The sequence below is a fragment of the Glossina fuscipes genome, unplaced genomic scaffold (genome assembly GCF_014805625.2).
Source record: "Glossina fuscipes isolate IAEA_lab_2018 unplaced genomic scaffold, Yale_Gfus_2 2, whole genome shotgun sequence".
Taxonomy (NCBI): domain Eukaryota; kingdom Metazoa; phylum Arthropoda; class Insecta; order Diptera; family Glossinidae; genus Glossina; species Glossina fuscipes.
Window position 1 is genome coordinate 34,327,299 of NW_023998416.1, and position 24,586 is coordinate 34,351,884.

Here is a 24,586-nt window from a genome sequence, read left to right on the forward strand (position 1 = left end):
TTGTGCTAGTACGTGAGTAAATCCTATATACTTTTATAAATCGAAATTATACAAGTAATGAATTGAGTGGCAAGTTAACGTCATAGAAGTTAAGTAAAAAAAAACCATAGTTGGGTGATCAACTAGCATTTGCCAGAAATTGCTTAAAATTATTATTATTACCGCCGCTTTCGATAAAGACAGAAATGACGGCAAGCTGACAATTGCTGATGTCACATCATAATGATAAAAAACAATGTTAAGCTTTGCTCGATTATCGCAGTGTGGTGCATTATGAATTCACACATACATTAGGCCAAATTTGGACGACATGCGTCGTTCTGTATGATGCGTTTGATGGAAAAGTCTCCTTTCTTCTTTTCTTCACATTAGTTCTTTTGACCATATTGTGATTGTGATTGTTGCTGTTTGTCGTTCATTATTTTGATGACAGGTCAGTGTACTAAATTTCATCAAAATATCTCAAAAATTGTGACCTGTTGGTTGAACACTGGAAATGAAGACGGACAAGCGGACAGACGGACAGACAAGTTTCGATCGATTCAGCATCCTCCTACAACAAACGGTGAGTCTATCTCAACTCCCTCTGAGTGTAGCCTACAACAAGCAAGATATTATCAAAAAAAAAAATTTAGTCAATGAATATGAAAAAATTTTTAAATAATTTAATGCTAGAAATTGTTCTCGCAAAAAATTTAAAAAAAAAAAAGAAAGAAAGAAGAAAGCTGGTCCATAAAAATAGCAAAATTTCTACAAGAACAACTGCACACCAGCGAGTTGACCCCCGTCGAAAAATTTGGGCAGAGAATAAAACAACAAAAAAAAGGTTCGTTATTTTTTTAAATCGCAAACATGGCATTAAAACTATTGCAAAAATTGATGTTTGAATATTTCACGCCTTGGGAAGATTAAGATTAATCGCACAAGTTAGCGAAACTATTTATAGGTCAAGCAAAAAAAAAAAAAAGTTGTTTTTTCACCGTTAACTTGATACTTGCTTCTAAGATAATATAAATTTTTGGATAATTTTTCGAAAAAACTTTCGTGAAATACTTTGTACGGATATGATATATGGAGGTAGTGTAGGGCCACGTCGAAGCTAATTCGATGCAGTATTTGAACAATTGTAGTTCAATTAAGCCGTTTGAGAGAATGGAAAATCGAAACTTACCCATGTTTATAAGTTTTCAAACACTTGTTAGACAAGCAATCTATGTATGTGTGCTCATACGTAAATGCGCACGATAATGGCTTTTCCATGTCAGACATAAGTTTCTTTTTTTCCAACTTTTTTCTTTTTTTTCATTTTCTTTCTTTTTTGATTTGTTCTTTTTATCATTACTATTCAAAGAGGAAGATTTGAATTATTGTAGTCAACAAAGCGTATGTGTGTACGCTTTTGTGTCTTTCATATGTAATTTTGCGTTTGTTTGTCATACGATCTGATAACTGCCACTATTGCTACGTTCGTCTGATATTGTCGTTAGGTTGGGGTATAAAGCTACTTTTTTTTCTGTAGTGGTTTTACAACAAAGCATATTTGCCTTATATGGAGAACAACATTTTTTGTATACTTGCTAAGCATCTATGAATGATGATAACGAAAAATTCATGCTTTTTACATATGTGCATTAAGTAGTACCTACATCAAATCATCCATAATTTACATATATGTACATATAATATTATATATGTAAATATGACATAAGACATTGAAGACATTTTCTTTTTATTATTCTACACTTAAGTTAGGTAAAAAAAAAGCTTTGGGGAATTATTCGTTCGCCGTATTATTACAATCTGAACGTATTCGCTTAATTAATTACTTCCAACTCTGATCGTTACAAAAAAGAAAAACATTTCACAATAGGACTAAGTTTTAAATATATTTAAAAAAATTTTGCATTTTCCTGTCAATTATAATATATTACGCATCATACCACAGGAGTTTGAACAAAGTTTGCCTTCTCCGTCGAAAGCAGTTCAGTGAAGTTGTGAAAGTTCTTGCTTTTTAAATTAAAAATTCTGAGTTTACTTTTAAGCTTTCAAACATCAACTTCATCAACTTTCACATCATTTATCATTAAATCAAATGTCAGTTGCAAAAATTATCGAAAGCATCAAAGGATGAAACAAAATGTAGGCTGTTTGCAATTCAACAATAACAATAATAATCCTGCAAACATAAACTCATTTATTATGTTGGATGCAAAAAAAACACAAAAAGAATGAAAAGATAAAGGAGTTATTAAGCTATGGCGTCGTGCATCGAATTTCGGATACCCTATACTCGATAAAACGTTCCTCGGTCCATAAGCCTCGACTGTTTTCATTGCTGAAACATTTCATTTATTTTTCAAACCAAGTTATATATCCAAAATTTTGGCTTTTATTTATAGTCCGTTGGCGCATAGTATACACATGTTTTGCTACGAGAAGGGACAAAAGGGAAGAGAAGAAAACGAATCAGTTTCAAAACGCTCTTTCCTATCGTAAATACCAAAAAATATCTTAATCAATGATTTATATTTATGGTAAAAAGTTTTTATATTCCAGAGTATTGTTGCTACATATGTAAATACGTGCTGTTATGCGAATTATTTCAATACTTTCGAGATCTTTGGGAAACTGATAGCCTTAGACGCTAGTACCTTAGGATTTTATTGTTAACATTTATTTCTCTGGTTGGAGAAATTTTATTTAACTGTTAAAATGAAAATAAGTTTTTCTTTTTTTTTTTAAGTTTTTTTTCACCCTTGCGTGTGTTCTCACGGTCAAGTGTGTACCATTTATGCAACCATGGCTGTAGATTTGCCAATTTTCAAACTTTTGTTTTAGAACCTTTTGCTTTGATTTAGAGAAATTCTGCAACAAGTCAGGTGTAAGAATCTTTGACTTTATGACGATTATTGCAACACTCATAAAATTAATGTAATTTTTCTTTCAATAGTGGATGAAATAAGAAATTACAATATGGTAACTATAATCAAGGCTACTAAAACTCCTATCTTTATTAGTCTACACCTATTGTCGAACAACTGTTTAGGCTGTGCTCAAGAAGTGTCTAATAATTGAAGAAATCTGATAAATATTTTTCTCAGTATTACTTGCTGCTAGTTTTAAGCTCTGATAAATGGAGCAAACCTAACGCTTTTTGTAGAGCGAATTTAAAAGTTGAAAGTAATTTTTTCTTTGTTTTTTAGAAACAAACTGAAAAAAAAAAAAAAAAACAACAAGAACTGATGTTTATTTATTAATGATGGCCGTTACGCGAAGAGTCAACAACCAAAGTAAGGGATTGAATCCTAAAATCAATAACAAATGGATAGCAATTGTGAAAAAAAGAAAACAAACAGACGAATAATTAAAGCGAAATACAAAAGATAATAATTTTTCCGATTTTTTTCTCCATTGAAATGATAAAGTAAAAATACTTCATATAGAATATTTAAATAACTGGAATTTAAGTCACCCATCATAATCAAAAATGAAGAAGTATTTACTCAACTCTTGCACAGCATGTGCCTTTACGTTTGTTATCATGATTGCTGTTGATATTGTCTTTTGTATGAGATACGAGTGCTCACGAAGTCATGTGGAGCTAAGAAAAGCATTGTCATAAAAAAGCGGAATATAACAGTAGACCTTTTCATGATCTCAAAAGCAAAAAAAAAAGAAAAAAAAAACAAAAAAGGAATGCAAACATAATTCCTCAGCTTTATTATAATTCTTCGAAGTTTCCTGTGCATATGTCTTGTATTTCAAATTAATGTGCTCGTATGTGCGAAGAAGGTGTTAATGTCATCACAAAAGTAAAAATTTCTCTTGCTATGGTTTCTCCTACGAAAGCTAATTTATATTCTTACATAAATATGCTTATGTGAAAGTGAAAGTCAAGTTGTTCAAAATTGCAAAAATTTCAGAAAGCCCTTATGTGTGCTGAGAGAGAGAGACAGAGAGAGAGAGAGAGAGAGAGAGAGAGAGAGTATAATTCATTTTAATTTAAGCCCGCACAAGTGAAAGTCTGACACGTTAATGGAATTCGTGAATTTTATTTCAATTTTCATCCAGCAAGTCTGGGACACTGTACGGTTGATTGTAAAACATTGAAAACCTGACATGAGCAAAGTGAAATATTTAATAACTATAAATGTGCGTTCATAAAGGTGAACATTCTTGCGGCATATTGTTACATAAATTTTTTCCAAGTTATAAAAGATTGTAGACCTTTCACTTTAAAATTTTGATTGTTTTTTTGAAAGCTTTAGGTCTAGAGGGTAATGCGAAGTAATTCTATAGAAAATAAAATTTAAATTCAATATAAGAACTTCTTTCTCTTATAATATAATATATTAGTATTTATAAATTTCATTCTAGAAACAAAATTGAAAGTGAAAAAGCCAGGTCCCTTTTTAGAAGGGTCGCAATTTCGATAAGCTATGAAACAGTTAAAAAGTGCTTTGAGAGATTTCATAAAAACATTAAGGGCGATGAACGTTCGCATCCGTCTGTCTGTTTCCAGGAGTGTGCGGCCTATTTTCCACACTTTTTCTCTCCCTGATTATCATTGCTTCAGAACGATCCACTCTATATATTGCAAATCAGCAGTCCAGCAAAGTTGCAAGTAGGCCGACGACTGTTTCGTCTTTCGCCAGAGGTAGCGGTGGATGGCTTTTTAACAAGTATTTTTTAAAAGTCTGCCGCACTTGAGATTTGAATCCACGACAATTCAGTTGTTAGTCGAGGCCCTTTGTCTGTTTGGCTACTCAGGCAGGCATTAAATTTGCATTTCACCCATACAAAGTTGGTTTGTCGTTCTCTAAGGTGAGAACAGTAGTCATATTTATTATGGAAAGTGTTCTCAATTCAGTGGCTGTTAACTGCTTCGGGTGCAGTTAATGAGTATTATTGCCTTAATCGTCTTTTGGTTTTTCTTAAAGATTAATTGTTAATTAAGTTTTTTCGAGTCGGTGGGTTGTCAACTCAAATTAAAGTTTTCACTTTACGATATGTGAGACTATTTTTTTAAAAACGTAAGCAGAAGTTACGAAATAAAATTCATGACAAAAACACTCTGATAACAGATATTTTACTCCCAACTCACACTTTTTTTGATTGTTTCCCATTTACTTGTTTAAATGCACTTACCGTGTATCGTCGTCTTGGCAACAAAGACTTATTGAAATTTTTCACATTTGCATTTTTAATTTAGTTGTTCGGGGCAGATTTGTTCATAATTATAAGCAAACATATGCGAACATATGTGCGAAATGTGCGATTTTTGTTATTTAGGCTTAACTGATTTTCATGTACACACCTAACAGGCTATTACGCTGAAGATTCTCATACCAAGTATAGGTAGGTATTCGTGCGCTAATTGTTTGATCAACCGGTTTACAGGCATTGATTTCCTTAGGTGATTCCTTACGACCACCTTGTGAAAGCTTTAAAACGTACTTAATCAACTCTTATACTCTGCCTAGAATTAGCAAAAATCTGCCCCTTATTAAAGTATGGCGCATTCTCAGGTATATTATGTTGTCGGTATTATATCATTGTTCGGGGCAATCGCAATGTGAAAACAGTGTCGTCATATGTGTTATTGACAGAATGCTTGTGCTTTCATAGCATATTTCGCATACAGTGTTGCAATAAACTATTTATAAACATTAAAAACGAATAGATGTTTGTTTCAAAATATTTCGTTCTAAATGAGTTGACATTTTTTTTTTTTTTCTTTTTATGATAATAAATAATTCCTATAAAAAATTTTCTGTTTTCATAAATTATTTAAGCCCGTATTCGTTTGTTTATGTCCAATAAATTTTTTGTAAAAATTTGTCACGACATTGTTGTGACATGAAAATCAGACAATTCTTTGCAAGACAATTAAATGCTTATGCAAATTGAAATGAATGCTTGTTCAATTTTTTCCTACAGCCAAAGATGGAGGTTAATATCACATCAACTTAATCCACTTTGCCATTATCGCCTCCCCGCGCCACCTCTACCACATAAGCATTCATATGCGGTTGTTGTTATCGTTGTGTATACCGCAATGGAGTTGCAATTTTCCAAAGTATTTGTGAACAATTATTTCAACATTGTCGCACAAATCCAACCAATTGTATCTGTATGCGTTTGTGTGTTGTCGAGTTTCAGTATCGGTTCATGGAAATTTCACATAGTTTCTCTCGTTTTGAACTTGTTTCGGTTTTAACAATGTTTCGAGTAAATTCTCACATATGGCATGTTGTTGGTAATGTTGTTGTTGCTGCTACTGATATTCTTACGGTTGCAAACTAACTATTACTAATTTTCTAACATTTAAAGTGTATACAATGTACTATTTCGTACACGATGATAAACCGGAAACGGAAGCATATACAGTTTGTAAAAAAAAAAACATAAGCACACCGGCAAAGCTTCTGTTAGCTTATGTGCTTCTAATGTTGCAATCTCTTCTTCTTGTGTTCATGTTTGATTTAGTTTTAAATGTTTATTTTTTTTTGTTTTTTTTTTTTTTTTTCTTCATTCTTTGCTCTTTATTCTTACACTGGTATGCAGACAAATATTTAGGGTTTCATTACTAAAAGTTTTTGTTCTTGTTTTTATTGTTGTTCTTGTCATGTATGTGAAACTTTGCATATTGTTGTTGAATAAATTGCTAAAAAATTTTATAAAGTAAATTTTTAATGAAAGTCTTCCCAGTTTAAATTGTTTAAAAATATCTTTGCATCATTTTTTCTTTTTTTTTTTCCTTTCTGCTGGACCTTATTTTCATTCCTTACGCACTTATGCAAGCAACTATAGTTTCAGGCTCAGACTCATAGAGAGATAGGCAACAAGTTACCCTTTCTCTTTGGCATATTGCGTTATTAAGTTGTCATTTATTGGTAACAGACATTATCACCCAATTATCGTTCAGCAATGACAGCGTCTGCTCTTGTTGTCATAAGATGATGTGGCCGTACGCTTATATCTATGTCTGCATAGCTGTTCAGTTGACTGTTGTGGTTGTTGTTATTGTTGCTTGCCTAGGTCCTAACCATAACTTAATGAAATGATTTTCGGTGTGCGGGTGAATGTGCCTGTATTTATTCACGTGATATTGTGTTAAAAATAAATTGACACTGCCTTAGGGTTAGATGAGAATTTTACGAATAAGCCTCGCATTTCATGTTGAATCATGAATGTTGTACATTCTAGCTTACACGAATTGAAGCATCAACCAATAACAGTGCCAAAGTTTAGATTGTGGAAAATTTTTCGAAAATATTTATCTAACAAATGTGATTTTCGAGTTTAACAAAATTCTATTTAAATTTTATTTAAAATAATCTCAAATTTACATACTTATACTAATCTATATAAACAAGAAAGCATTTCAATGCGGTAGGTTTCGAATAGTGCAATATCCCTAAGCAATGCAATATCCGTAAGGTCATGACCTTACATACGCGTAAGGCAAAATTTTTAAATGATTTAAAGAATCTTTCTCTTAGTTAAAAGTATTCTTTTAAAGAATACTTTTCACTCGGAACTTACCGTTATCTATATGCTCTTCTCCATTCTATCAATTTATCTGTACAGTAAGTTGGTCATCAAACTAGTACAAGAAATATAAATAGTATTTTTAACTAAGGTATTTTGCAATGAAAAGATTGTTGTTTGTGTTTTATATGATCCCCTTAACGTAAGGATTGAGAGCAAAGAATGTTTGAAAATAGCGCTAAACTTATCAACAAAGTTTGCTGTTCTATGTTGAAAAAGGCATGTCAGTCACTGCTCTAAGTTGTAGGTAAGAAGTGTCAAGAGTAACAGGCAGTTCGGGTTAGAACAAAAAAAGAGGCAAACATTCTGCCCTCACCTCATTTTTTCATCCGGACTTGTTGTTACAGTGCGAATCGTTTACGTCAATTATTTGAAGAAGTACAAATCTGTTTAATCTGTTTGAATTTAAAATGTATTTTAGAACAAAACTAAATTTTTTGAATTTATTATATTTTTTTTTTTTTGACATTGGTCCCGCTAGCTTTATTACATTTTAGCGTAAAGGATGTGATTGCTAATAGTCCCCAAATAATGGCACTAAAAAATATTTTTGATATGTTTTTATTTACTCAAAGGTAACTGAATCTTCAAAATGAGACGAATCCAGAGATCATAACGATCGCATATACCTAGTTGATCAAAAGGATAAATTTGGTATACTTGTGAAAAAATTTCACGTATCCGTTTTCTGGACAAACAATCTTTGATAAAGTGGATGAAATTCATCCAAAAATAAAAAAAGTTAACTAAACTCGTAGATGCGGAAGTATAGGAAGCATAGGAATATTTTTATTCCATTTCCGCGAGGTTGGCTGCAGAAAGAGATGGCGGTATTTGGGCACCAAAACCAAGTTATTTAAAATTGATTGTTGGAAGACAACGAACAGAGTGTTCTGAATGATCGTGCTTCACAGCGGTTATTTCTCAATATATCGAAATTTACTGTGCACTAATATCAATGCACTATATTTGCTGTAAACATTCATCCTTATTCCTTTTCTCTATATTACATCATGTGGTACAAGAATATATTGAGTTTGTGCGGATGCACGCGACACCACGAAGCACTTGAGAGAGGCCCGACGTTTATTGTGTCGATCGATTTAAAAGCATTTCCTGAATAGACCTAAGATTGTTTGTCCGTCCGTCCCTCTTGTTTTCTCGTATTCAATCCATAATTCGCGATTTTTGAGATATTTGATGAAATTTGGTATAGCGACATATTTTGACTCAAGTACGAACACTATAGGAAAAATAGTGGTCGGATAAACCACTGTACATATAAAAGCCTTATCTTGAATAGTCGTTGTGGCGTAGGATATTTAATGATGGTTAGTGCCACGCTGCGTACTTGCTTTTTACCTTGTCTTTTTCTCTGGTTTTTAATTCTCAAGCTTTAGAAAATCATGCTGATCAAGAATGTATAAACTTAGTGGGGTCTCTGATGATCCCTTCTAGGTGTTGCAAACGTTTTGACAAAATCAACATAAGCCTCATCCTTCGTTTGCAAACGCATGTAAAAGTACAGGTGTGTTCAACATTCTATCGTTTGTTCGCAATTATTGCCGCCCGTACGCGACTTTGAAATTTTTTGCGTTGGCGAAAATAGTTGTTTATGTTAATTAAAATAAAAAGTTCGAAATATAAGTTAAAACCACAGCGAACAAAACTTTTGTTTACCGGAACAGCGTCCGCGTAAACTGAATTTCAATCCATCATAAGTTATTATTATTATTGCTGTTTGCTTAGGGCAAAGGTAAAAAAAAAAAAGCTGGGACTAAGAGTGTGGTGAGCACTAGCAACTAAGACTATCGGTTCTTTTCTTTTAAAAGGGCAAACTAGATGTTAGTCTAGGGTGGTCACTTTAATAAAGTTAAATACTTTATTGATATCATGTTCTCCATGTGCGTTTAGGTTGTCCATCCGAAACCCATCTTCGAACGTTCGAAACGTTTTGGCATTCACCAATAGTTTATACGCGAATTTTGAATTAAGTCATACACTAACAAACAATTTAACTTCTGTGTTCATCACTGCTAGCTACGTTTACTGTGAAAGTATTATTTCATAAAATTGTGAATCGATTTATTTGCTACGTTTTGCAAACGTTCAAAACGAAAACTAACGAAATGTGATGCTTTTAATGTTATTTTCTTGTTATGTAACAAATCAAACATTGATTGAATATTGTAGTAAGTTGAAGAATTCTTTTTTATAGTTGTTATACCATACGGAAAAATTTTCCTCTCTAAGCCTCGATACTATGGCAGATGTTACGGTTCTCATGTAAAGAAACATTTTTCATTTATTTCAATTATAACCTTTAGGCTATTTTTGGAAAGGATTTTTTATTTACATAAAAATATTTTTTTTGTGAATAAAACTCGTAACAGAATATCATTTGAACAAGTTAGGCTATAGAAGTTCAAATTGTTGAAGATTTGCTTTAATTTTACATTAGGTCAATAAATATTTTTGAAAGAAATTTAAACAATCCACGTTGGACACGTATGGAGAAGATGCGAATTTTTTCACGATATTCGTTTTCGTTTCATTTTCGATGTTACGTTATGCAAATTCTACAATAAAATACATATGTGTCTCTAAGAAATCGTGGAGCAAACAAAAAATAAAAAACAATTTATTATACCTTTTGAAAAATGCATTATAATAAAATCAGGAGAAGTAAATATAAATATATATATGTATACATACATATATATTTATATCGTGTGTATGAAATCTAGACTAGCCACGTATTCGCATATGCAGAGAAGTAGATAATCTGGCAGACTGGGTGGCAGTTATAAATGCTTGCACGATCCGCAGAGACATTTATTTTTCAACAGACATTTAGCAGCTGTGACTGTTCACTCTCACTCTCTCTCTTTTTCTCTCTAAGCCGTTTCCTCATTTTTCTTTAATATAATTTCTACAGACGTAAATATCTCTGATTGACTTTGCCTGCCTGCGCATGTATTGGTTGGCATATAAATACAATGACTTTAACATTTCTTTATCAATCCCATCGCTAGGCCTATCGCTATATAAATATGTATTAAAGGACTCTTTCTTATTGTTATTGTCTAACGTTTTCTATGCGCGAGGGATAATCCTGGGAAACGTGTAAACTTCCGGGTTTCGTTTTTCAAACACTTTTGATTTCGTTTCCCTGACTTATGGTTTCTGTTAAGTTATCCAATAGGTGGGCATTCATTCATTCTTCGTCAACGCTTAGTATTGAACTTTTGTTTTACTTCAGTACACAATGAAAAATCATTAAACCGTTAAATCAGTTTGTCATCGTTTTTCCTTTTCTTTCTTTCTCTTCATCGTTTACATCTTGTTTTACAATTTATTTTAATGTTCTGTTACGAGTGTCGTGATGCAGCTGAGTCCCGCTGCATTGAAAGTATGTATCGTGCTTGCGTGTGTGATATGATGATTTTTAAGTTCTACTTATTGTTTGCCGTAGTTGTTGCTGAGTTTGTCTCAAGATTTGCAATTTATTCTCCTTTTTATTTTTTTTTATGTACTCGTTGTGTATGCATTTTTATGTTAGAGAACGCTTTAAATTGAAAACGTGACTTTCTTTACAGAGAATGGGGGGGAATGGATGCGAAAAGAATATGCGTTAGCAGATGGATAGATTGAATAGAAAACTAAATCTTAAATAATCATTCATGATTTTGAATTACATTAGAACGTTATTACAAGTGCAGGCAAGAATAACGAGTTTACTTTTCAAGAAAATTTCTTATCGAAAGCTATAATGTATCTAAGTAATATTTTGAGTCGAAATTTTATACTCTATTGGAATGTTAAGGAGGATTGAGTTATCGGTGAATATTTATGCTTCAATGTCTTTCTTTTATAATCTTTTTCATAATCTTTCCAAAAACGTTGGATGAGCGGCTATAGCATGCATACTGCATGCTGCAAACATGCTTTTGAAGCTCGATATCAATGTATTGAATGGCGTAAATATCATTGTCGACAAGTGCTCCCAGGCGAGTAACGCCCTCCATTCCAAGGTGAAGTCATAATACCGTAAACTGTAATAACCGTCTGATAGATTCTACAATGACTGATTGTATAATTTTCATGTTTACTTCTCGGACCTGATATTGCATTTCAAAGAATGAAATTTCGAAAACAAACTTTGGTTGAAGTAAGACTACGAATCCATTGGTTGACATACGTTTCCGTTGTTCACGAGTCTAAAAATAAGATCTAAAATCGCAATAATAACGAAGTGATGCGAAAGCTAAAGTCAAGGTTGACTCGCTCGACATTTTCCTTTGAAACATTATGGCTGGTTATGAAAGTTAGTTTAAGTCAACTGACTTAATCGGTGGATTTGCAAAACATACTTTGAACATATTCCGTTTTATTAGACGAATTTCGCTAAAACGTCTAACTATTACTTGACACTGCTGACTATAAGTTCATATCTTTACCTGACAAAGTCAAATTTTGTACTGAGCGTATCGTGAAATTATTTCCTTTTTTATTTGGTATTAATTATCTTTTTTTCTGGTCTAAACTCGAGAACTTTCGCTTATGTTAATTGAAATTTTACTGTCAATCGACTAAATTTAGATAGAAGTCTTTCTTTATGATATGTTTCGCCGGAAATTATTTAAAAATATTCATTGTACTAACTGCTGAGATTAGTGTGAAGTAGAAAAAAGTACTGCTGGTAATGCTTTGTAACATATGGTTAAAGCTGAAGGCATACTACATACATTATACCAATCACCGAAGGATGAGGGATATTTGTCAAAACGTCTGCAACGCCCAGAAAGAAGCTTCAGAAACCTCAGAGGGTATATATATATATATATATATATACTTATATATATATATACTTGATCACGATCAAATCTGTAGCGCCCAACCAATATTATAGACCATCGAAATACTGCTGTACGAAAGAATTTCTTTTTCGAGGGTGAATTCCTTGTTGATGGACAAGGTACGCATTGAAGCAAAAAATCCGCCTCGCGATTTCGACAACATTCTCGCAAATTACTGGGCAGAACGACTTTTGGAGACGGCATGCACTTACTACATCCTAATTCCCTTCTTTCACATCATCCCCCATCCAGGGAAGCCAACTTCAGAATAGACATTCACAAAATGGAAAAATCTTGACGACTCCACTGTGGAAAGGAAGACGGTCACTATTTTTCTATTTAAGGTTAACGCATCTAGTTTAGACACCCGAAAATTCTCTCAAGAGCTTCACAATTCAGAAAGCTACCCACAGTTGAAACAACAACACATCGATGTGAGCATATATAATACAATAATGGCGCTATTTAAAGGTTAATTCTAAAGATTCTCAACAATTTCTGCAGTTCCAAAAACCGGAATTTAATATTTCATTATATCGCTTAATTGCTTACATAACCAGAGTTCTTTACTTTGAATCTGTTATGCGCGCTTACTTCGGTCGCTATGCTGTACTAGCTAACGTATGAAAATGTTTTTAATTTCCACTCCATTTTGCATATGTTGTTCAAATATATTTTTATGTAAATAAAAAAAAAAAAAAAAAAAAAAGAAACGCAACTACAGCAATGTAGAGAATAAGCATAAGTTTTTAGCCAGATTCAGTCTGACTTTCAGCTCTGACAAAAATGTAGCTTTCGGCTTATGCCGTACAGCTACTATTTTGGCTGTTAATCCAGTTAAATTGGAATTTAAGCCCGAAAAATAAAAATAAAGAAAATGCAACCAAAACAAGCCACAATAATACATACAATCAAACCCTTACATGGCTGTGCATGCTTACATAGGAACAGCGGGGGGATACGTTCAAGTTGCTGTAAATGTTAACTTAATATTAAACCATTCGGATTTTTGTTGTTTATATACATTTCATTGCCGAAGCATATATATATTTTTTTGGGATTATCAAGCAATCCTTTTTTTTTTTGCTTTTTGTTATATTTTTGTTGCTGTTGTATTGAGTTTAAATGGCCGGACTTGCTAACGTAAAATGTAACAAACATATGCGCACTACCACAGGCAAAGTGTTAATTCCATTGGTTTTAATTTTATAAAATGCCTATATCTAGCTATCAGGCTAGAGCTGCCAGCCTTCCAGGCTGCCTACTTGTCCGACCAACTGCCGTCACAAGCGCGAGTGCGATCCAACATAGACATTTGTTTTGAATCGTTGGTTATGCCCTTACAATTGCGCCGTTGTTGTTTTACACACGTTGACACATAAATAAATTAATTGATTCCATAAATGTTGTTGCATGTCGCACATTTTCAATTCATTGCTTCAGTGATAAATTATGTCTGGCTGGCCTGCATGTATGTGAAAATATTTTTGATCTTTTCCTTCAAATTGAACGGAAAGTATTTTTTGATTTTATTTTTTAATAAAATTTTGCTATACTTTAAATATTTTTGCTGTGTTTGTGTTGCTCATAAATCATTTCTTTTATCTATGGAACTTTGTCTTCTCCATTCATTAGATACAAATCACTTTTAAAGACCTTCAACACTTAACAAGTATCGTTTGTATCGTTTTCTTTTCTCTCTTTTGTTTTTTTTTCTTGTTCTCTTGTTTTAGAAGAGCTTAACGTCAAATTTAAAAGCTCGACAGCCACATTATCCAAAAAAAATTTTTATTACACAATAAAACTTTTTCGCACTTAAGTAACTTATAGCCAAACACTTATATTAAATTATAATTTATGGCTCGTGCTTTCGTTGAATGAAAGAACAAACCAATCAACGCAGATTGTTGTACTACTAAGCCCCGCAAATAAATATAAATAGTTGCTTTTCACCAAAAAGGCAACACTTTATGCTTTCACGGTTAAGAATTTCACTTACAAGGCACTTGAATAAGATGTACAGTAAAGAGGAGCACCATTGTGGCTGCTTTTTGGGGATTTGATTTGAGGAATTGTCGCTTTTGTTCTCTTTTGAAAAGCAATGAAAAATTCAACTTATGAACTAGAAGGTAACGATGATCTTGTGAATAGTTCCAGGGAAGTTTGACATTGCATATCAACGGATTCATGTAAGAGCCTTGTGGCGCGAAATTTCGCTTAAGTATAGCTGAGCTAAGGTTTTTGCGCTATTCTTATGCACACCGGATTTAACATATCTTGTTTCTCGGAATACATTTTTTTGTGCCCTACTTACTTAAACCTTTCCTTATTTTTTTAAAATACATTCGGCTTTATTTGTTATATGCTGCTGGCAAGTCTGAATGTTAGAACATTTATCAAACAATAAATGGTTGTCACAAAAAAGGGCTTTGCATTGGCATAGGACAAAGAGGTGAGGAAAGAACCGCTTGTCCACCCACAAAAGCGAAAAGCGACACGTTCAAACAAGTGTTAATCTAAAAGATGAATGCCCGTTCAATATAACGGGCACGGTAGGCAATTCCAGCAGATGTTAATTTGGAAGAGTTTTGCAATATGAGTGCGCACGTCGTCATGATGGATAATCCAACTGCAACGAGTTTTCGTCTATTATGAGAGTTTTCCCCTTCATGATCGGTGCAGGTGAGTCAGTTGGTTTGAAGTTTCTTTTAAAATCCAGCTAACCCTTCTAAAGAAGAGGGCTTCTCTACTAGAAGTATGCATACATGATATTTGACTATGCCCAACTTTCGTCAGTATATTGGTTTTTACACATCGGATCGCGGCTTATTGAAAAAACCATGATTGTCAGTGTGCACTTCAGCAGAGTCATTTTGATTATTTTGTGTTGCGTCTATAGATAGAACTCGCATATCTCACATGTACTCACAGAAGAAGTAATGTTGTGCCCTAGTAAATTCGGTAAAGACTTGTATATGCACATAATACGTAAATCAACCAAGTTGGATCTATAGTGAGCACCTGCAAGGTAATGCATCTACTCTTTCACAAATGTTTTTCTGTAATCTTATAATAATTGAATGTTGATATGTGTGCAGACATTTTAAGTCGGCATTCATCGAAATCCGTTTTTTTCTGGTCGTTTTGCTTTTAGAAAGTAATATATTTTTTAGATGACCTCTAAAATAAAGATGTGTATACATATACATATATATATGCATATATGTACATACACATATAAATTCAAAATATTTCAAATTTATTAACCGCATAAGCAACCGAATACCGAAGAACGGCTTTAAATCTCAAGTGGGGTAAAGTTTACTCTGCCCACTTACTTAGCTGCACTGTGTACTCAACCTATAAAGTGATAACACTTAGCGATTCACTAGCCTGCAACCACCACCCTTCCATCTACTTCTCTTCTCACACGTCTGATCTTCTGAGTGGATGATCGCCACTGTGTTACACTCACAACCTTTCATAGATTAGTCTTAACTTTTTTTGCACAGAATTTAAATATGTCAGAAATGTTTTTCATATAAGTCGAATATGATTGTTTGGGTCAATAATTCGAAATTTTGCGATTTTTTTTATAACACATATAAATTTGGCTGCCATCCTGATAGTTGAGAGTTGTTTTCTAAGGGTGAACTCAAAACTAATTCTAATATCTAAGCTAAAAATCTAAGACTCTATATATGACATAATATATAATGATGGCCAGATGTAACTTTCCTGATGTTAGAAGCGGTACTATGAAACGATACCCAGCCAGATGTAGCCGTGGTAGCATGGACTCTTGGTTCAATGTGAACGACACTTGTCTTATGCACATGATCGCGCTGATTGAACTTTATATCCTTTATAAGTGCCTGTATCGAGGTCTGTCAGTTTCTGTAGAAGATTTTTAGTTTGCCTTCATTTTTGGGCAGATTATTATTTTCCCCTATATATTTCACGTTAAATAAAAGTCAATAAATGAGCAAATTTCGTATTGGATTTTTAGTTTTTTTCCGACGCCTTTTAAAGCCTTTAAGGTAAGGGTTTCCTATCTTATCAACCATTTAATGTAATTATTGTCGGTATATAATTAAACGATTATGCATGTGGGGACACGAATTAATAACAAGATACATTAAATTACAAAATATGTATAATAATGAGAGAAAATAGGTAAAAACGTTACTGATTCAAATCATTTTTCTCTGTAATTGGTTCAGGGGTATTTAACGCGTACCCTAGGCTTTGCAGAGCACGACGTACGTCTTTGAATACGCTGGGATCTTCGATTGTGGCAGGCAAAACTACAAGTTCGTTTTTAGCGAAATCGGCTAAAGCCTTCCGCATTGTCTTACCCGAACGTGTGCGGGGTAAGCCATGAACGGGAGCGGCTAAGCGGAATGAGGCTATAGGTCCCACGATATTGCGAATATTTTGAATGATTTCGGCAGCTACTTTTACATTTGACTTTGCACATTCGGCACGTGGAACAAAAAGGCATAAAGGAACCTGACCTTTGGTGGGTTCAGGTACGCCAAACACCGCGGCATCCATTACGTCCGGGTGGCGTAATACAGCGTCTTCTAAGCTAGAAGTAGAAATGCGATGACCAGCCACATTGATGATATCATCGTCTCGAGCCGTTACATATATGTAACCGTTTTCGTCTTTATATCCCGCATCCATAGTGTCATAATAACCCTTTACACGCGCATGCGAAGATAAATTTAAATTAAAAATTTACAAGTTTACGTGTGGAAACAGTAACTTAAGTTTACTTTACCGGATATTTACTAAAATAGATTTTCTTATATAATTCGTTGTTGCCATATAAAGTTGACATGTTACCGGGAGGTAAAGGTAGCTTGAGCACTATTCTTCCCAACTTGGAGGTTTGACATTCGGTACCGTCTGGTTGTAATATTTTAACTGGAAAGATAGAAAACATGCAAATCTTAAAGGACTCGACATTAGACACCTGGAATTATTGCTTACTATTGTAACCCACAAAAGGTAAACCAGTAGTGAACTTAGGTGGATTAAGGCTGTGTTTGAAGCCCATACAAGTGGCAGTAACGGCGGATCCAGTTTCTGTTTGCCACCAATTGTTGAGCACCGGAACTTTGAAGGTTTTCTCAATCCATCCTTTTGTCTCAAGATCGCAATGTTCGCCAGCAATAAAAATTGAACGCAAGGACTTCAAGGAATACTTTTTACCACATTCGCAATCAGGGTCAGTACGTCGTAAAACACGAAAAGCTGTAGGTACCGAAAATAGAGAAACTACACGATGTTGCTCTATTATCCTAGAAATATAATAGTTATAGTAAGCGGCGATTTGCTTCTGTTCTTTCGAAAGAATTCACTTTTGTTGTTTTACCTATAATATTGTTCTGCATCTGGTGTGCGGTCCGGTTTGCCTTCATACATAACACTTGTAGCGCCATATAATAACGGTCCATAGCATATATATGAGTGGCCCACTACCCAGCCCAAATCTGAGGCACCCCACCACACCTCGTCCGGATTAACGCCATAAATCATTTTCATGGTGTACATTAAAGTCACCAAATGACCGCCAATAGGCCGTTGCACGCCCTTTGGTTTGTCTGTTGTGCCTGACGTATATAGTATGTACAGAGGATCGTTGGCTTCGACTGGTACACAATCTACGGGTTCACCTAACACCTGCAGTACGTCCCAGTCAAGGTCGGTTTTCTCTTTCAAGGTGGAAGTCAGAATTTTGCTGCGTTGAAATATAACATTGCAAGTCGGCTTCCATTTTGATATACATAAAGCGTTATGCAAAATATCAAGATACGGTATAATTTTACCCGGCTCAACGCCACAGTTGGCCGCTATAATAATCTTAGGCTTTGCATGTTCGATGCGCGTGCATAGTTCATTAGCTGCGAAGCCACCAAACACTACCGAATGTATGGCACCAAGACGAGCGGTGGCTAACATAGCCACAATAGCTTCTGGTATCAAAGGCATATAAATTACCACCTTGTCACCACGCTTGACACCCAAGCTGGCGATACCGCCAGCCAGTTTATTTATCTAAATATTGATTGTGTGCAGATAATATTCATTGTAACGGAATGAAAAACAATCTCTCACCTTATCATACAATTCTTGATAGGTGACGTGACGTATTGTGTTTGTCAATGGACTGTCGTGTATTAAAGCCACTTTCGTACCTTTACCTGCCAATATATGGCGATCAACAGCATTGTAGCAGGCATTTAAGTAACCACCTGAATACCATTTGGTGAAGGGAGCGTTCGAATTATCTAAAACTGTATCCCACGGCTTAAACCAATCAACTAGGCGTCCTAGCTCATCCCAAAATTCTTCGGGATTTTCCAAAGATCTGCGATAACAGTCCATGTAAATGGGATCGTGAACATCGTCAGGTAAATCACCTGAAATTACAACAACAGTTAAAAAGACGAAAGAAGAGAACGGGAAAACTATGCTACACTATACTATTACTTTCACTAATGACAATATTTGATGAATTAATTAATAGCTAATTAATCATGCCTTGGCGTTTTCAACATTTGAAAGGGTTGACCTTAATTTATCAGAGTCTTTAAGCCGATAGCCTTAGATGCTAGTGCTTTTAAGAGTTTAGTCTTGGAATTTATTTCTGTGGCGAAATTAATAATAATAATAACAGAGTCTTTAAAAAATGTTTTTATGTGAAAAGATACTCTGCATAATTAAGTTACTTTGTTTTAATTTTTATTACAATTTTACAAAATATGGCAAACCAGATTTGCTTTAACAGAGTTTTAATGCAAAGTTCTACAGTTCGCTACGCTTAAAACGAACGGAAAGAGCGGCAACACAGAAATTAAAAAAAAAACCCGCTTCTTTTACGTCGCCAGAAGATGTAGGTTTTCTGCTTTATCACTCCAGTTCTAAAAACCAAATGCTTTCGGAGCATTTTTGATCAATAGATGACAATGGAAAGAAATTTGTTATTTGGCAGATAAAGGCATAACACTTGCCGGTTGAGTATATATCTTCTACACTGCGGCGGCACTCTCCCCTGTGTTCCCATTCACTATCTGTTTCCTCAGCAGTGCCATGTTTATACATGTGTAGGCAATATACCCAGAGTGACGACGGGTCATATTGGGAAAAACAAAAATTACTCTTTGTTGGATTCTGCACATCGAACTTTGAAGCGGGCTTAATTAACCCGTAATAATAATCGTATCAACTTCAAATTGACTTAAATAATTTGGTAACGTGGCGCTCGTTAAATTTTATGAAATTAAATCAAAAAAAAAAAAAATGCAAGGAGCTTTCTTTCTTAAGAAGACCAAAGTTAAAGTTTTACTTTGCACATTGAGCTCTCTTTAAGTAAAGCTAGGCCCACGTTTGGTTTCATTAAGTCGTGTTCCAAAGGATTCTCACATTACAAAAAAGCACGTGTACTTATTTAGATCAATGCTTGAGTGTGTCTCGGTGGCCCTCCTTTAAGTTGGCACCGGCTTGTCTCTTTCATTCCTTACGGAAATAGGCTGCTTCTGTTATCCTTACCATCACTTGAGAAACTTACATTTATTCTTCTTATCTCCTTCTTAATTAAGTTAATTAATGGTGCCATCGATTCATCCACATTACTTTGTAAGATAAACTTTAATACCCATAACCGTTTCTCTAGGCACTTTATGTTCCTTAAGCTGAGTCAATGTATATATAAGTATGAGCTGTTTAACCCGTTTAGAGTTGTTTGCAGAAACTTAAGTGATGTTTATCACTTAATCTCAATATCGGATTCATTAAAGTCTCTCAAAACAACTTTGCTTAACACGAGCGATTTGCCTAAGTCGTATTTAAACTAACTTTTAATCGTAACATCTCATTATGATTCGAAAATTAATTGATTTTGTTTACTGTGTCGGTTGCCAAGCTTTTGCATGTTTGCGATGGCTTAGGGGTTCGCTTGCAATTTGGTTCTGTACTGGTTGTGGGTGTGCCTCTCTGCTAGTTGTGTACATGCTTCTTTTCTTTCTCTTTCTCTTTCTTTTTTTTCTTTCTTAATTATTTATACACGAATTATAATTTAATTATTATTAATATTTTTGTTTCTTTACTTCTCCTTATATACTATGTATTAGTTTCTAATATTAATTAGTATAAGATTTACTTTTAAGAGGCAATTGAATTCGCCTATTAATTTATTTTAGTTGAGTTTCATGTGTGAGAAAATAAAAAAAAATAAAAGCCGCATACAGTAATAATGTTTTCGTCTGCAGGATGTTAATATTAAATGTAGCGAATTTGTAAATTGTTAATATGCGGTAAAGTAACAAGAGTTCTTTTAAATAAGAAAAATATGTTTGTCATAGTGGCGCGTCTTTAACATTCAATCAACGATTAGAGTAGTGTTCTTGTTCACCAACCCATATCGATCCAACCCATAAAGATCATAGAGAGACCATAGAGGGTGTGTGAAGTTCGTTCTTTATACATAATGGAATTCAGTGCAAAAGATCTTGTTGGAAAGGTTTAGCCGCCAATGAATACACGTACACACAGACATCGAAATTTAAAACAATTTAAGTAAACAATTAATTGATAGAAAAACAAAAAAACTATTTTATTAAATTCGATCATTAAGCAAATTATTCAAGCACTTGATTAAAGGAAACACCGCGCTTCTCTTCTGTTTAAAGCAAAAAGGCAGCAGGGTATATGATCCGTACATCTTCTTTCTCTATTCCTAATAAGTTGCTAAAAATTGACTTAAATACTCTTTCGAGTATGGAATATAAGCTAAAAGTCATTGTTGAACGCTTCTTTTTGCTACTTTCGTGTGAATGTCTTCGTAAAATTATGGACCATGGACCATGGGTTCTCTGAAATATTAACAGATTTGTGCTTTCGTATTTAGATAAACTTCCAATAGTGAAAACGAGACGTAAGTGTGTTTTGTAAGCAATTTTGTGTCGCTCACCGAAAACTTTTCATTTATACAATGGCTTTTTGAACTTTGTAATGCTGTAAATGCGTTGTAAAAGAATACAATGCTGGTTTGTCGAACGAATTATAATTTTCTAATTAGTTTGAAAAATGCACTATAAATGCACTGAAATGCAAATTTGTGAAAGCTTAGGGAATGTTCTCTATACGCCTATAAGAAGCGGCAGTAGTTAAGAAGAAAATGGTGGCAATGAGGGATAGAGCGCGGCATTAGTCGGGGAGGTGTATGCGTGATCCATTAGTGTTATATCTTTATCGATCGAGCATTCGCTATAGCTGCGGTCTAAAGCTCGTCATTGCCAAAGTATGATTTACCGCATGGGAAATTAAGGCCGAATATACCGACTTGATATTCGCATTGCCTATCTATTAGGCCCTAGTGATATTTTCAGGATGAACTGAGAGCGAAAATTTCATTAATGAGCTTGTTCTTCGAGAAGAAAATGACTTTTTTCAAAGATATTAAAATTTAAAAATTGAAACGAAAAATATATTTCATGTTATGATTATTAAAATTGACCAGAGAAATAAATACTAAAACTAACGGGTTAAAGTTCTATTGAAAACTCTAAACCCTCTACTCCATTTTCCGTTTTATCATTAGATTTAGATAAGCAAAATGCGTTTTTGTGCGGCGATTGTATCCATTACAGATCAGGTCTAGAGGTACGAAATGACAAGAGGTTAAGTGAAACCACGTGTTTGATGAGGTGCATGTCTGAACTTCGGTTCTTTTTTTATAACTTGGACATGGCAGCGGACGAATTACAAATTAGTAGTCAAGTAGGCAAGTAGCGTAACCGAAAAATTCTTTTTCTAACAACAAAAATTTCCAGTCTTGTGTCAGATAAATGATTCAAATGAAAACCTTTTTTGCATCGTGCTGATAAGTGAAAAGATCATAAGTAGACTCTGGCAGGAAGACAATGCTCTGCGTTTGGTGGGGGACGAGTAGCTTGTGCTCTATTATTAGCTGTTAAAGACTAATGCTACACGAACTAACAAAAATTAATCGGATTGAATCCTTCGCTGCTTAATACAAGAAGAGCAGCAGAAGATAATTGTTTATGCGTTGCCTTGCATCAATTCATTCGCAATACTTTGGAGACACTCAAGGACAAAGTACTTGACCATCCTTCCGATCATCCCGTGTTCGCATCTATAGCTCACACATTCAATTAGTAGCACTTCGACTTGTTCGAATATGTGTAAGGGTGGGGTTTCTAAAGGCTCGGTAGTCACAAATTGATCGAAAAATGGAGAAAATGCAGAACTTGCGATAAAGCATACTTCGGACATGAAGTGATGGACGTGAGGCATTTTTTTTTTCTTTAAATGTAAAGTTGACAAAAAACTAACTATTAAAACACTTTGTTAACTGCATTCTATACACGTGAAGAGTTAGTTGGTTAGAACTTTCAACCATCGTAAGTCATATCAAACAGTGTAACTTAAGTTTAGGGTCTTTTCATTGACTTCCGGGATATTAAATAAGCTAACGTAAATTCAAACCTAGACTGCTGGCAACAAGCATGTGGAAGTTCGGAACAGTGAAGCGTGGTGGCAAGTTTCACTGGGTATGTTGCTTCTTCGAGGTATTTTACAGGGATATGCATAGAGAGATATGCATTTTTAAATGCCTCGGAATAAGTTATAAAAATGCCTTTAACGTCAAATTTAAATATTTCGCTGATTTCTGAGTTGTTAGACATACGCTGTTGAATAACAATCTGTTACATCTAAGGCTTTTAATAGTGGGATAAACATTTCAAACAAAGACAATCAAACACACTTTTTAACAACCATTACGTGTTAGCCGTAGTTTTAAATGAAAGAAAAACAAATTTTACTTAAGCTGAGCGTAGTCAGCGCAATTCAAATGAGCAAAATGTTTATATAACGAGCACACAACGTGTTGATCAGCGGAATTTTTTATTAAGCGTTCAAGTTATAAGCAATTCCGATTGTCAACACGATATATGCAGGGCCATGCACAAATGAAATAATGATTTATGAGCAAAGTTCGCAAAGAGGAATATAATTAAATATTTGTTAGGGCATGAAAACAATTAAACGCTAAAATCTATTATGGGTGTGATCATTTCAGATCGGGAATCATTTGCAATCAAACCTAGTAGATGCGAATTAACTCAATCTTATTGACTGCATTTTATCTGTCATCCTATTAAAGTTTAATTACTTTTTTCTTACTTTCATCTTGAATATAGAATTTTGATATATGAAATTTTTTTTTTTTTTTTACCATGTAGTGCTTTCTTCCGTATGCATACATTACACTTTCATTAATAATCAATGAAGTGTTTTAATATAGGAGTGACTTTGACATATTAAAAAATTAAACGAAATTTCAACGCAGTGTCACATAATTGATTGAAAGTTCTCTTGTATCGATCACATATAGAATTTTATAAAAATATTCAAATCAAATTTATAATTCCTCTAGAATTAAGAAGTTATTGTCATTTTTTCAGATTTTAGCTAAAAAGAGAAAATAAATAAAAAACGATCTCTGCTCTCGCTTGAATTATGAAAAAATTTCGAATGAAAAATTAAAACAAACTTACAAACGTTAGATGATCCCATACTTTTATAATTTATTTTAGATTTTTCAATGATTTGCTTTAAAATATTTTTGTTCTTAATTTATTTCTTAATGCTCTTTAAATGCTATATATTTTTTTTTTTTTTTTTTTGATTTTTTTAATCCTTCTTTCCTTTTTTTTTCACAGTTCCAAAAAGCAAACATTAACTTATTAACATTTAATTCACTTGACGCCTCTAATATATTGAGCAACCAGCACAGTGAAGTCCATGTAGAACACTAAACCTTTAGGGTAAAATTAAAATCCACATGCTACTCAGTTAACACGTCTATCCGAATAATGTAGCGATCGCGCTTAAATTTATGTCAAAATCAATTTTCGTTTCACTTGTTTAAATTTTTAATTTGCATAAATTATCTCAAACGTGAAAATAGACAAAATTGAAAACACTTTTGTTTTTGCTTCTTACAATCTCGAAAGATTCCTGGGATTTGCGTTTTTTTCAGCCATTTGCGCTCTTTACTAAACTAACTACTTATCCTCAACTAAATGAGTTACATTTTTTAATGCTTTCAAATTCAGAGTAAAAAAAATCCGTAGGTA

The 24,586-nt window shown here is 33.8% G+C and overlaps 1 protein-coding gene across 1 annotated transcript; it reads right to left on the bottom strand.

Moving 5' to 3' along the window:
* Nucleotides 1-16,467: 16,467 nt before the first annotated feature.
* LOC119633813 (acyl-CoA synthetase short-chain family member 3, mitochondrial) lies at nt 16,468-24,098 on the bottom strand. The gene is made up of 6 exons (XM_038027572.1): nt 24,005-24,098; nt 18,540-18,844; nt 17,797-18,479; nt 17,412-17,722; nt 17,200-17,345; nt 16,468-17,117 (listed from the first exon to the last, which is right to left on the bottom strand). Exons 1-6 carry the CDS (start codon nt 24,021-24,023, stop codon nt 16,599-16,601), a joined length of 1,983 nt encoding a protein of 660 aa, XP_037883500.1. The 5' UTR covers nt 24,024-24,098; the 3' UTR covers nt 16,468-16,598.
* Nucleotides 24,099-24,586: the final 488 nt, after the last annotated feature.